At 43.6% G+C, this 11,749-nt stretch overlaps 1 protein-coding gene and 1 pseudogene across 3 annotated transcripts in view; both read right to left on the bottom strand.

Moving 5' to 3' along the window:
- Positions 1-5,868, bottom strand: part of ASAH1 (N-acylsphingosine amidohydrolase 1) — a 30,811-nt gene extending 24,943 nt beyond the window's left edge. Inside the window, exon 1 of one of the 3 annotated variants that reach the window (XM_025394667.1) lies at positions 5,552-5,868. In XM_025394667.1, coding sequence (XP_025250452.1) covers positions 5,552-5,677 — 126 coding nt within the window. In that variant the 5' untranslated portion in view covers positions 5,678-5,868. Of the gene's footprint in view, positions 1-4,861; positions 5,137-5,551 lie in introns of those variants that run through there. The other 2 variants (XM_025394669.1, XM_025394668.1) reach the window with 2 other exon arrangements.
- Positions 5,869-9,457: 3,589 nt separating this feature from the next.
- On the bottom strand, positions 9,458-11,213 carry LOC112630697 (annotated as a pseudogene).
- Positions 11,214-11,749: the final 536 nt, after the last annotated feature.

The raw sequence follows: 11,749 nt of genomic DNA on the forward strand, positions 1-11,749 counted from the left end.
CTCAATGAAATGTATGCGTCTAACAATGAACTTTAAAAGTCCAGAAAGCCCTTGTGTGCTTGTCTTATTCAAATACTCAGAAAGAGACAATGAAAGATAATCTAAAATTATATACCTTGTCAGTTTTCATACCCATCAGAAGCCAAACGACTCTTGCAAGACAATTTTTCATTCAATTCTTGAATTCATCAACAACTATTTTCCAGATAAGTTTTTCCTATAATGTCCTCTTATGTACAACTCAGCAGAAACACTGAATGCGAAGAGGCAGGTTTCTTATGTGTATAACAAGTCACATGAGCTTGTCAATGTTTTCACTTGTCTTCTGGGCTTTGATGCAATGGCATCCTATTACGCTACTGATATTTAAGCCAAAGGAATGTGAATAAACCCTCCATGAGAGGAAGGACCTCATCTATCTCATTGGCGGACACATTCCCAGCATGTAGGAGTCAGGCACACATAGTAGGCAAGCAGCATTTGTTGAATAAAGTGAATGGATTACACCTGTGTGTTCCTTCTTTGGGAGAAGTAGGGAAAAACAGATGAAGCATAATAAATTCCTCGGCCAGACGCGGTCTATGACATTTCTGGCAACTGTGTGAAAATCATTGCTAAAGCTGATTCAATAGCCAATGTCAACAATGTTGACATATGCTGTTAACTCATATGAGAAGTTGATGCATAAAAATAAGTTTACATTGGCAATTAATTACTAAGCCATTATGTTTCATCTTCACACATCTTAAGAAGTGGGTCAGGGCAGGGCGCGGTGGCTCAAGCCTGTAATCCCAGCACTTTGGGAGGCCGAGACGGGCGGATCACGAGGTCAGGAGATCGAGACCATCCTGGCTAACACGGTGAAACCCCGTCTCTACTAAAAAAAATACAAAACACTAGCGGGGCGTGGTGGCGGACGCCTGTAGTCCTAGCTACTCCGGAGGCTGAGGCAGGAGAATGGCGTGAACCCAGGAGGCAGAGCTTGCAGTGAGCTGAGATCCGGCCACTGCACTCCAGCCTGGGTGACAGAGCAAGACTCCGTCTCAAAAAATAAATAAATAAATAAATAAATAAATAAAAAATAAAAAATAAAAATAAAAATAAAAGAAGTGGGTCAGACTTATTACTGAGAGCAGCCATCTCTCCCCTCTAGTTCCTTTCCTGCCGATCACCCTCAGCCTACTGCAAGCTATTTTCTGCCCCCAACACTGCTCTGGCCGAGGTGACCAATGACCTCCAGTTGCCTAGTATCATAATACTGTTGACATCTCAATAATATTCAACATAGTTAATCCATCCTAGTCTCTTCCCTGAACTTCCTGTCCCACTTACTCTTCTGTTTTGTTTTGCTTTGTGTGTGTGTGTGTGTGTGTGTGTGTGTGTGTGTGTGTGAGGAAGTTTCCCTCATTGCCCAGGCTTGGCTCACTGCAACCTCTGCCTTCCAGGTTCAAGCAATTCTCCCGCCTCAGCCTCCTGAGTAGCTGGGACTACAGGCCTGAGCCACTATGCCCAGCTAATTTTTGTATTTTTAGTAGAGATGGGGTTTCCCCATGTTGGGCAGGCTAGTCTCAAACTCCTGACCTCAGGTGATCCACCCGCCTTGGCCTCCCAAAGTGCTGGGATTACAGGCGTGAGCCACCGTGCCCAGCCTGCCCTGTTTTAACTTTGGCAATTTCTCCTCTTCCTGACACATACACGTGCAAGTTACTTAGCCTTTGCCTAGTTCTCTTTTCTTCTCTTTCTCTAGTCCTCTTTCTAGGTGAGTTCATCTGCTCCAAGGGCTTCAAATAATATCATTATGCCAATGACTCTCAGTGTCTCTCTTCTGAGGGCCAGTACGAGTGGCCTGCTGAATGTTTCTCTGCCACCTGAGATTTAACACATACCCCAAATGAAAACGATCCCCATTCTTTAGCCCCCAAGCTTTCCCCTCCCCATGTTCCCTGGCACTGATGCCACCATTCGCCCAGTGAAGCACTTCAGTAATGTGCAGGTCACGCTGACACCTCACTCCCTCATCGTCACCCAATCCTTCCTTCTGCTCATTTGCCCTCCTGATTTTTTTCTAGAACATCTACTTCTCTCCCTCACCCCTGGTGCCACCATCCTTCAATGCACCCTGTTTCTTTTCTGGACCAGTCTCCTCACATCTACCCTTGCTGCCCTCCAATCCAGACTCATCTTTTTAAAGTGAAAATGTTATCTTGGCTAAAACCATTTAATGGCCTCCCATTGGCCGGTTCCAGATTCTCCCATTTTTTAGGATAAATTTCTGAATCCTTAGTAAGAGTCTACAGAACCCTGGATGATGTCATCTGGTGCTGTCTCTCCAGACAGTTCTTGTGCCACTGTCTTCACCATCATCTCTTAATAGGCTCCTAAAAAATTCAATAATGAAGAAAAACTCAGGAGGACCTTAACATATGAATATTGTGAAAAGTCTCAAAAACAAACAAAAAGTCCCTACAGATGTTCCAAATCAAATGACTTGTTTCCAATTTAAAGCCAGTTCTCATTATTCATATTTATCAAAAGTAGTTTTGAAATATCTTTTGCTACCACGAGGCGATAGTTTATCACATAACGACTCCAACCAAAAAACTGCTTCTTCTTCTCAGAGAATGAAGTCACGGAACTTCTCTAAGGTTCTAAAGGTCCTTTGGCCCATGGATTCCAGGATTTTCCAGGCCAGTAAAAAAAATTAATGAGGCCTTGGCACAGGAGGGTCCAAATTTTTATTCTCTCAAATGGAGATGTTAAAACAAAACAAATTCCATGCCCACAACATCTACCTCTGCCGTTAGCTGATTTTTAAGAACGTGTTAGTAACAATGAAAACTGGAAGTCCATACAATCAGAACAAAGATTAACATTCTAAATTAATAATTTTAGTTTTGCATTCTTACTTTTCTGATTTCATTGAAAACAGCTTCCCAAACTGACACCAGTGGCCAGACTAGACTTTGCTAATCGCTGTTCTAGGTAAGAACTATTACATCCATTGAGAGGTTGTTGATTCTTCTTCTGAAAATAGCTATCAAAATACTTTTGCTAGAATAAATAAAGCTATTGAGAAAGAAGAAAAAACAGCCTCCAACACCTGAAACTGCTCTGAGTCCCACAGCTATATCTCAATATTATTACAAGCCCATCTGACACTCACAGCCCGGTAAGCTCTGTTTTCCTCCTGGACATAAACAATCTCACAGATAGCTACCTCGGATAAGATTATTTGGAGACGTGACAAAGAAAGACAAAGCAATGCCACTTGAGGATTTTGTCCAAGCACAGACAAAAACAAGGTCACCTGCAACGCAAAACACCAAGCATCCCCTTCTCTTGCTAAGTAGAATGGCTGTTGCTTCCTTAGTCATAGAATTGCCCCTTTCTTTTTTTTTTTTTTAAATTATACTTTAAGTTCTAGGGTACATGTGCACAACGTGCAGGTTTGTTACATATGTATACATGCGCCATGTTGGTGTGCTGCACCCATCAACTCGTTTAAGAGCATTCTATCTACAGCAAAGCCCGGTTCCTTAGTCTTACCCGAAATCATGCAACCAAAGTTCAAATTCTGTAATGGGTTTTTTTCTATAACCCACCGTCGCTCATGGTGTGTGTTCTTATTTGCCTCAAAGAACACTAAACCCAATTTGTTCAACTCATAGTGTGTTCCTGGTGGACTTTGAATGAAGGGCCCTGACAGTAGCAAAGCATCAAACCCTTTCAAAATTCCGGTAATACCAACTACCCTCAAGCAAATTAATTCCCTACCCACGGTAGAGCAATTTTATTTTATGGCCTTTCAATCGAGTCCGCATATATGTTCTGTGCATTTTTCTATTACAAGAAAAACTGTATATACTATTCTGGATTCTACTTTTATCTGCTAAACATTATATCAGTTTTAATGGCTAAGTCATATGCCAACATGATTTTAAAGAATTTCTCCTTACAGGTATAAAAGAAAGTACATCTTGCCTCCACTTTCAATAACCGACCTAAGCTATTCAAGACCATCTCATATTCAGCCTCAGGCCAGATGCGCCAGGTTCCTACTTATCCGGTCTGTTGGCAAAGACAAACGCAGTCTGCCTGCTTTATAAAGAAATGAATTATGAAAGAGTACTAGCGTCAAGAGTACTCGGGCGTTAGGCATGTTCAGTAAACAACAGTGTAACCTCTGGCTAAAGATTTTCTCACTCTCGGTCTACTTCCTCTTCTGTAAAATAAAAGGGTCACGCTAGCCCCTCACTGTCTCTTGCAGTTAGGAAATCCGTGGCCCTGTGACTTGCTCTTGGGAAAGAGCCACGGGACAGGCGATCCCATGACTTGGGTGCAAAAGGCCACAGGGGGCCCTCTGGGGCATGCCCTGGGCTGCTAGCACCGCCTAGGCTTGGGACCACTCAGCGTTTCCCAGGGCCCTGCAGTATCCTGAGCTGAGCTCCTGAACTTCTTCGGAAGAAAGCACCTGGCCATCAGGCAGTCTGTCCTTGATTAACCCACACAGGTCTACCAGAACATTTTATTTAAACAGTTCAAAATGCAAGGGCCTGGAACTGGTTATTCAAGTACACTCACTCAAATTTGCGAATATGCGAATCACTTCCAGGTATCCTGCAGAGATCAGGATTTCCTTTAAAGGTGTTCTAGTTCCATCCAGGTAGCACCGAATCAACCGAGGACGGGGTTCACCAGCCCGCTTTGCACCAATATCCCTGTACACGAAACCACAGACCCCCGAAAAGACGCTGCCCAGCACCAGCTGTTCGTCGTCCCCCGCCCGCCCCGCCACACCTGCGCCTCCATCCGCGCCCGCACCTGCACGCTCCTCTCCGCGCCTCGGCTCAAGCTCACTCACCGGCGGCGCGTGTTGCGCGACAGCACAGCTGACGGCGGCAGCCAGGAGCACTAAGGCGAGGCGACTCCGGCCCAGCATCGCTCCGGGGACCAACGCCACTCCTCGGACGCCAGCAGAGGCAAACAGAAGAGCCGCCTGGGCCGGGGGTAGGCCACGCCCCCCTCCGCCGCGTGACCCGCGACCTGGGACCGCACCATCCCAGGCAGTGGGGGAGCACTCGGAGGAGGCGGGACTGGACGGAGAGGACGGGGCTTTTCAGTGCCGTGAAAAGGGTGGCATAGAGAGAGAGGGCGCCTTCCAGGCTGGGAAGGGAGCAGCAGAAGAAGAGTCGCGCCCGCCCCTGGCGCGTGGCCTGATCCATCGCCCTCCCCCACCGCGGGCACTGGTCGGACCGAGCCGGAGGTGGGTGGGGCCGGGAGCATCACCCGCGCAGCTTCGCCGGGACGCCTGCGGCAGGCGGGTGCAACCTGTCTCGGGTATTCAAGTGTCCTCGATACCCACCAAACGGATCCAAAGAGTCTCAACACCAATATAACATCCCACCCTGACCCATCTTTGCCCTCTGAGGAAAGCGGGCCCGAAATGAGTTATTCATCCCCACCGCGGGGTCAGGGACAAGAAGCAGTTGAGTGGCCGAGGAGGAAGAGAGAAACGAATCCACTCGGGTCCTCCAGGCTGTTGGTTACCCACTTGGGCTTTCACAGCAGAGCTGCCAAATCCCAGAATTGAGGCCTCGGTGAAAAGCGCGCTTAGACTTGGGGAGGAGGCCAGGTGGGACCCGCGAGCCTTATCTCCCAGCCAAACTCTGCCGTTCATTAAGCGGCTGCGTTTCCTCCTAACTGGCGAAGGACTCAGGTGGGCGGGGCAAAGCTCAGTCTGGGAGGAGGCCGAAGCGAGTAGCTCGGCAGGGAGACTCGCTTGGCTTTCGTGCCGTCCGTGGACGCAGTCGCGAGGGTAGGTGACCGGGTTGGATTTCAAAGTCCTGCAGGAAATCCTGCCCTCTGGGTTGCACTTCCTGGTTGAGCCTCTGAAGTCTCAAGCAGCATTGTTTTAGTGCTTTGATGAAGCTCAGCACGCTACCGAAATCTCCATTATCCATTTGTATTTTTTCTTTAGAAAACTCAACAATATTTTTGTTGGATGTTTTGTTTTACTTTTTTTCCTATTTTTTTTTAAAGGGGGAGTAGATGACAGTGTTCTCCTTAAGGAGGAAGTTTAACTTTTGAAACATACCACATGCTTAAAACACACTTGAGTTCCTGCATGAACAGTAAGCTAGCAGATGGTAGAAATATTCGTTATTAATTCAAAAAATATTTACTGCGGACTTACAATGTGCCAAGCATGTCTCCTGACTCTGAGGATAAGCAGTGAACAACAAAAAGACCAAGTTCTTCCACCCTGAGGCTTATATTCTAGGTGAGAAATGGGCAATAAACATAATAGGTAAGAAAATTACATGGGATGTTAGTGATAAATGCTGTGGAGAAAAAGGGGGGGCCAGGAGCATCAAATGTGGAGATCAGAAGTGGTAGAGTCACAGTTTTAAATAAGAGGGACAGATAGACATGATTAAGGAGGTGAAGTTTGAGCAGAAGTTTGAGGGAGGCCAGGAAGCTAGTTTTGTGTGTGCCCAAGAAAGAGTATTCTAGGCAGAGACAGCAGCTGTTAAAAGGCTTAAAAGGGAGAATGTGCCTGGCATGTTCAGTTACAGCAGACGTGTGTGGGTCTGGCACAGAAGGAGTAAGGGGAAAAGAAGAAAAGTATTAATAGATCAAGTAAGAGAGTTAAGGAGAGCAGGGCAAATTCTGTAAGGCATTCAGAGCCATTTCACTCCAGAAAAAAATTGTGTAATGTTGAATACACGTGTTAAATGTTGAATCTATTGAATTACCTTGGAGCTTAAAATAAGTGTGCCAAGAAGAAAAGGATTCCCATCTTTTAGTTGTTATTACTAAATCAAATAGCTATTTGATTTGAAGATCATTCCTCTTCAGTACTCTTAAGCGTGATTTAAACATGTCACCAAGCATATTTTTTCCGTGCAAGAGGATGTTAATTGGTGATTAGTCTAGCAAAGTCAGTTTCTTTATGGAAAAAATTTGTCGATTGACATACTATTCTTAGGCAACACTTTTGTAGAACTATGCATCTAACTTTCAAAGGCCTATTATATACTGATATTCTTTTCAGATAAAATGTAAATCTACTTCCCTAAAATTAAACCATTTTATGCATGTCTTTTTTTTTGAGACGGAGTCTCACTTTGTCGCCCAGGCTGGAGTGCAGTGGTGTGATCTCGGCTCACTGCAAGCTCTGCCCCCCAGGTTCACGCCATTCTCCTGCCTCCCGAGTAGCTGGGACTACAGGCGCCCACCACCATGCCTGGCTAATTTTTTTGTATTTTTAGTAGAGATGGGTTTCACTGTGTTAGCCAGGACGGTCCCAATCCTCTGACCTCGTGATACGCCCGCCTCGGCCTCCCAAAATGTGGAGATTACAGGCGTGAGCCACCGCGCCCGGCATGTCTTTTTTTCCTTACACATGTATGTTTTTTTTTTGCCTACACCATTCTTTAATACTAGAAATGTACAGAAAGTCAAGGCAAGGTGTGTGTAGGAGACTTTGCAGTGGTTTTTGGCATACTCATCTGTTCATAGAAAATGGTATTTAAATGTACAAATGCATGATTGTGTCCATGGAAAGGGTGGCTCAATACTGCAAAGAAGCATCAAGTTTAAGACTTGGATAACCTGTTTAGCGTGCAAGAGTCAGGATATGTAATCAGATTGTTTATGGAATAGCTGAAGTTCTTGGCAAGCCGTGGACTTCCTAATCTCCCACCTAACATTCCTAGGTTCCTGAGGTGGAGCCTTGATTTAAAAGCATTGCAACCTAGCCACCCCACCCTAAATGAAGCCTATCGCATATAACACCACATTACTTGGAACAGGTTTGACTTGATTTAGTAAAACTGAATATACAAAAATGTGTACTAAAAGGTCAAGAGATATGGAAATAATGTTTCAGTTAGAGAAATTTTTTTAACTTTATTGACATTTTTTATGAATAAGGAAGCTTTTTATTTTACAGGTCTTTGTGGGAAGAAACAAAGAAATCACAAAAGTAATTAAGAGAGCTCAAATAATGGGTAAGAGTACCTCAACAACTGAATTGAGCTAGCTGAAATTGTGCTTATTATGCTTTGTCAAGAACTTTAATTATCTCTTCACGGGGTTTATGCCAGTTACATACAAGGATCCTGCATATTTTAGGGACCCTAAAGTTTATAACATCAGATATCGGGAATAAATTCTATCACATTGCCACTAATAAACTTTTTTTATAGTAAGTGCTTGTATGATGCCAATACTGACTCAAACCAACCTTTGGATAGAAAAGTGTTTCAGGAGTGACGTAAAGAATGACACTTCCCCTTCATATCAATCAAGGTTCATTAAGCAAATCGCTTATTTAAAATGTTATCACATTTTACATATGTTGAATAAAAGTGGTTCTGTATGACTGTCATTATATCTGGTCCCCAGATAGCTCATATAATGTAATACACCATTCAATTGAAGGGAGTTAAAACTGCTCAGAGTGATTTTCTAACTAGCAAATGTAAGTATGCCTGGTTAAGAGATCCTCCCTTTGTAGAAATGTTACATTGGGATGTATAGTGGTGCTGTCAACAAGAGGACAAAATATTCCTAGACAAGTCTATCCTGAAACCAGTAGTGTCTTTTACATAAAAAGATGACTTATATCTAATAGACACTGAAGGTGATAAACATGTATGTATATATGTATCAGTTCTGAGTTCCACTGACCTGTCCCAAACACACTGGATTACCAGGCTTATGCTGTACTCAAAATTATGGATTTGCTAAATTTCAGGCAAAGGACTCTAAAGTAGGGGAGACATTACTGTTTGCATTGGGTTATAGTTGCATAATAATTAAGGCTGCCAGATTTAGCAAGTACAAATGTAGGACAAATTTAAATTTTAGATCATGTTTTGCAAATTTATTGCGTGATATACAGCATTATATCTGGCAACTCTAGCCATAGTGTACTTCTAAAAAATTATCACTTAAGGAGAATTTTAATGACTCAGATAAATTTTCATATAAATTTCTTCCCACATTGTGAAAATGAGGCTATTCTTGCTTTTCTGATACTTTTCTTTTTTAATGAGATGGTTCTGTGTTGCCCAGGCTGGTTTCTAAATCCTGACCTCAATCAGTCCTCCTGCCTTGTCTTCCCGAAGTGCTGGGATTATAGCTGTGAGCCACTGTGCCTGGCCTCACTTTTCCAATTCTAAAGAATGTGTCTGTGTAAGCCTTCCCCTCAACAACTTATTGAAAGGTGAAAAAAGGTTTGGAAATAAAAGCATCTGATGTTCGAAAAAGTACTTTGTAAAATAAATGCACTAAGACTTATCTGTGGATTACTGCAAACAGGTGAACATAGTAAAAACAAATGAACTTACCTTTACTAGGTAAGCAAGTAGCTCAACCTAGTAAAAACAATAAAAATGTTTGGCTTTACCCATCAGCCAAATTAAAAAATCTCCTTTTAAGGTTAAAAGGATCAAAACGTGGGAGACGGTGAATGTTCACCAAAACCTTCATCTTTTTCAGTCTCTTCAGCTGTTTCTGGGCTGCTCATTTTGGATGTTTTTTTTTTTTTTTTTTTTTTGGTTACTACTATCAGTATCTGTTTTAGATGGTTTGTCTTCTGTGTCTAACAGCCATGATCTCTTTTTTTGACACGGAGTCTTGCTCTGTAGTCCAGGCTGGAGTGCAGTGGCGCGATCTCGGCTCACTGTCAGCTCCATCTTCTGGGTTCACACCATTCTCCTGCCTCAGCCTCCCGAGTAGCTGGGAGTACAGGCGCCCGCCACCGCGCCTGGCTAATTTTTTTATTTTTAGTAAAGACGGGGTTTCACCGTGTTAGCCAGGATGGTCTTGATCTCCTGACCTCGTGATCCGCCCGCCATGATCTCTTGAATTGCCAGCTAAGTCTAAGGCTTTATACTTAATCATTTGTGGTGTACTAGCTGGACTAGCTTCAGGAATGTCAGTGTGTTCTACCATTAAGTTCAGATTGTCTACTACATCGAGATAGTGGTTGTTGTTACAGCTACCTTTAGAAACATATCTATTTTTTAAAGACATAACACATGAATGAAGAAATTTAGATTCTGGTAAAAAGGTCCGTAATGCTTGACAAAGAAAAATGTTCTCCTGAGTGTTTTTGGATTCTCTTCTCTCATGCTGCCTGACTCTGGGCTCATCTCCTTTTTTCAATTTCTCTTTTTAATCTGTTTACATCCTTTACTAGTTTATCTACTGCTTGTTCACTGTCTTCCACTTTTTTGCATATACTCTTAATTCCTCTTGTAATGAAGCATACATTTCATTTATCTTATGTACCTCCCGTAAGGATCCATCTTCAAAAAATTTAGAGCTGTGTGTTTGTACTGCTTGGCTAAAACCAGCGGACATACGAGAACCTGATACAGTTTTATAACCTAGTTGTTCAGACATGCCCAGATTGGCAACCACTGAAGGTACCCTGTGAAAAAGTCCTTTTTGAGGTTTATATAAGGCATGTTCCAGTCGATGAGTAGAGCAGCTTTCTGTTATGATACTTGGTGTTCATAGCAGAAAAACAAGGTCTTGGTTTGAAAAATGCTCCTGCAAGTTTTTGTGAAGCAGTCTCTCTCTAAATGTCATGATCTGATCTGAATGACTATGGAATTTGTACCAACCCACCACATTCTTTGTGACATTTGATAATATTTTCTTCAGTGCTTGCTCATTTACTTCACCTGAAGAATTATCAAAGCTGAAAAGCTGATAGCATGGAATATATTTCTCAATGTCAATTGCATAAACAACTTCAACATCATCCATTTGGGAATCAGTAATGCTATTTTTTTTTTTTTTTTTTTCGGATTCAAGCAATTTTCCTGCCTCAGCCTCCTGAGTAGCTGGGATTACAGGTGCCCGCCACCACACCCGGCTAATTTTTGTATTCTTAGTAGAGATTACAGGTGCCTGCCACCACGCCCAGCTAATTTTTGTATTCTTAGTAGAGACGAGGTTTCACTGTGTTGGCCAGGCTGGTCTCGCACTCCTGACCTTGTGATACGCCCACCTCGGCCTCCCAAAGTGCTGCGATTACAAGAGTGAGCCACCGTGCCCGGCCCCAGTAATGCTATTTTTGGCTTCAACTTTTACTTCCCCAAGAATACCGTCTCTGAGTCCATACTGAGGTGCTGGAAGGGGAGTGCGCTGAGCACAAAGCCGGAGAGCGCCACCGACGTGCTCTGGCCCAACATGCTGCCGCTGCCTTAGGCTGCACGAGAGGGCCAAGAAATAAACATTTTAACAGAAGTATTCACCAATACGAATGGGTGGCCTGCCCCCCCCACACCTGTGGGCGTTCCTCATTAGGTGGAACGAGAATCTTGAGAAAAGAAATGAGACACAGAGACAAAGTATGGAGAAAGAAAAAGTGGGCCCAGGGGACCCGCGCCAGCACCGGTCTCTGAGTTCCCTCAGTATGTATTGATCATTATCTTTACCATCTTGGAAAAGGGAAGTGGCAGGATAATAGGATCATCCCAGGGAGAAGGTCAGCAGTAAGACATATGAATAAAGATCTCTGTGACATGAATAAGTTTAAGGAAAAGTGCCGTGCCTTGATACGCATATGCAAACATCTCCATAAACCTTTTTAGTGCATAAAGAGCAGCATTGCCGCCAGCATGTCCCAACTTCAGCCCTAAGGCGGTTTTCTCCCATCTCAGTAAACAGAACACACAATTGAGTTTTACACTGAGATGTTCCATTGCCCAGGGACGGGCAGGAGACA

The sequence above is a fragment of the Theropithecus gelada genome, chromosome 8 (assembly GCF_003255815.1).
Source record: "Theropithecus gelada isolate Dixy chromosome 8, Tgel_1.0, whole genome shotgun sequence".
Taxonomy (NCBI): domain Eukaryota; kingdom Metazoa; phylum Chordata; class Mammalia; order Primates; family Cercopithecidae; genus Theropithecus; species Theropithecus gelada.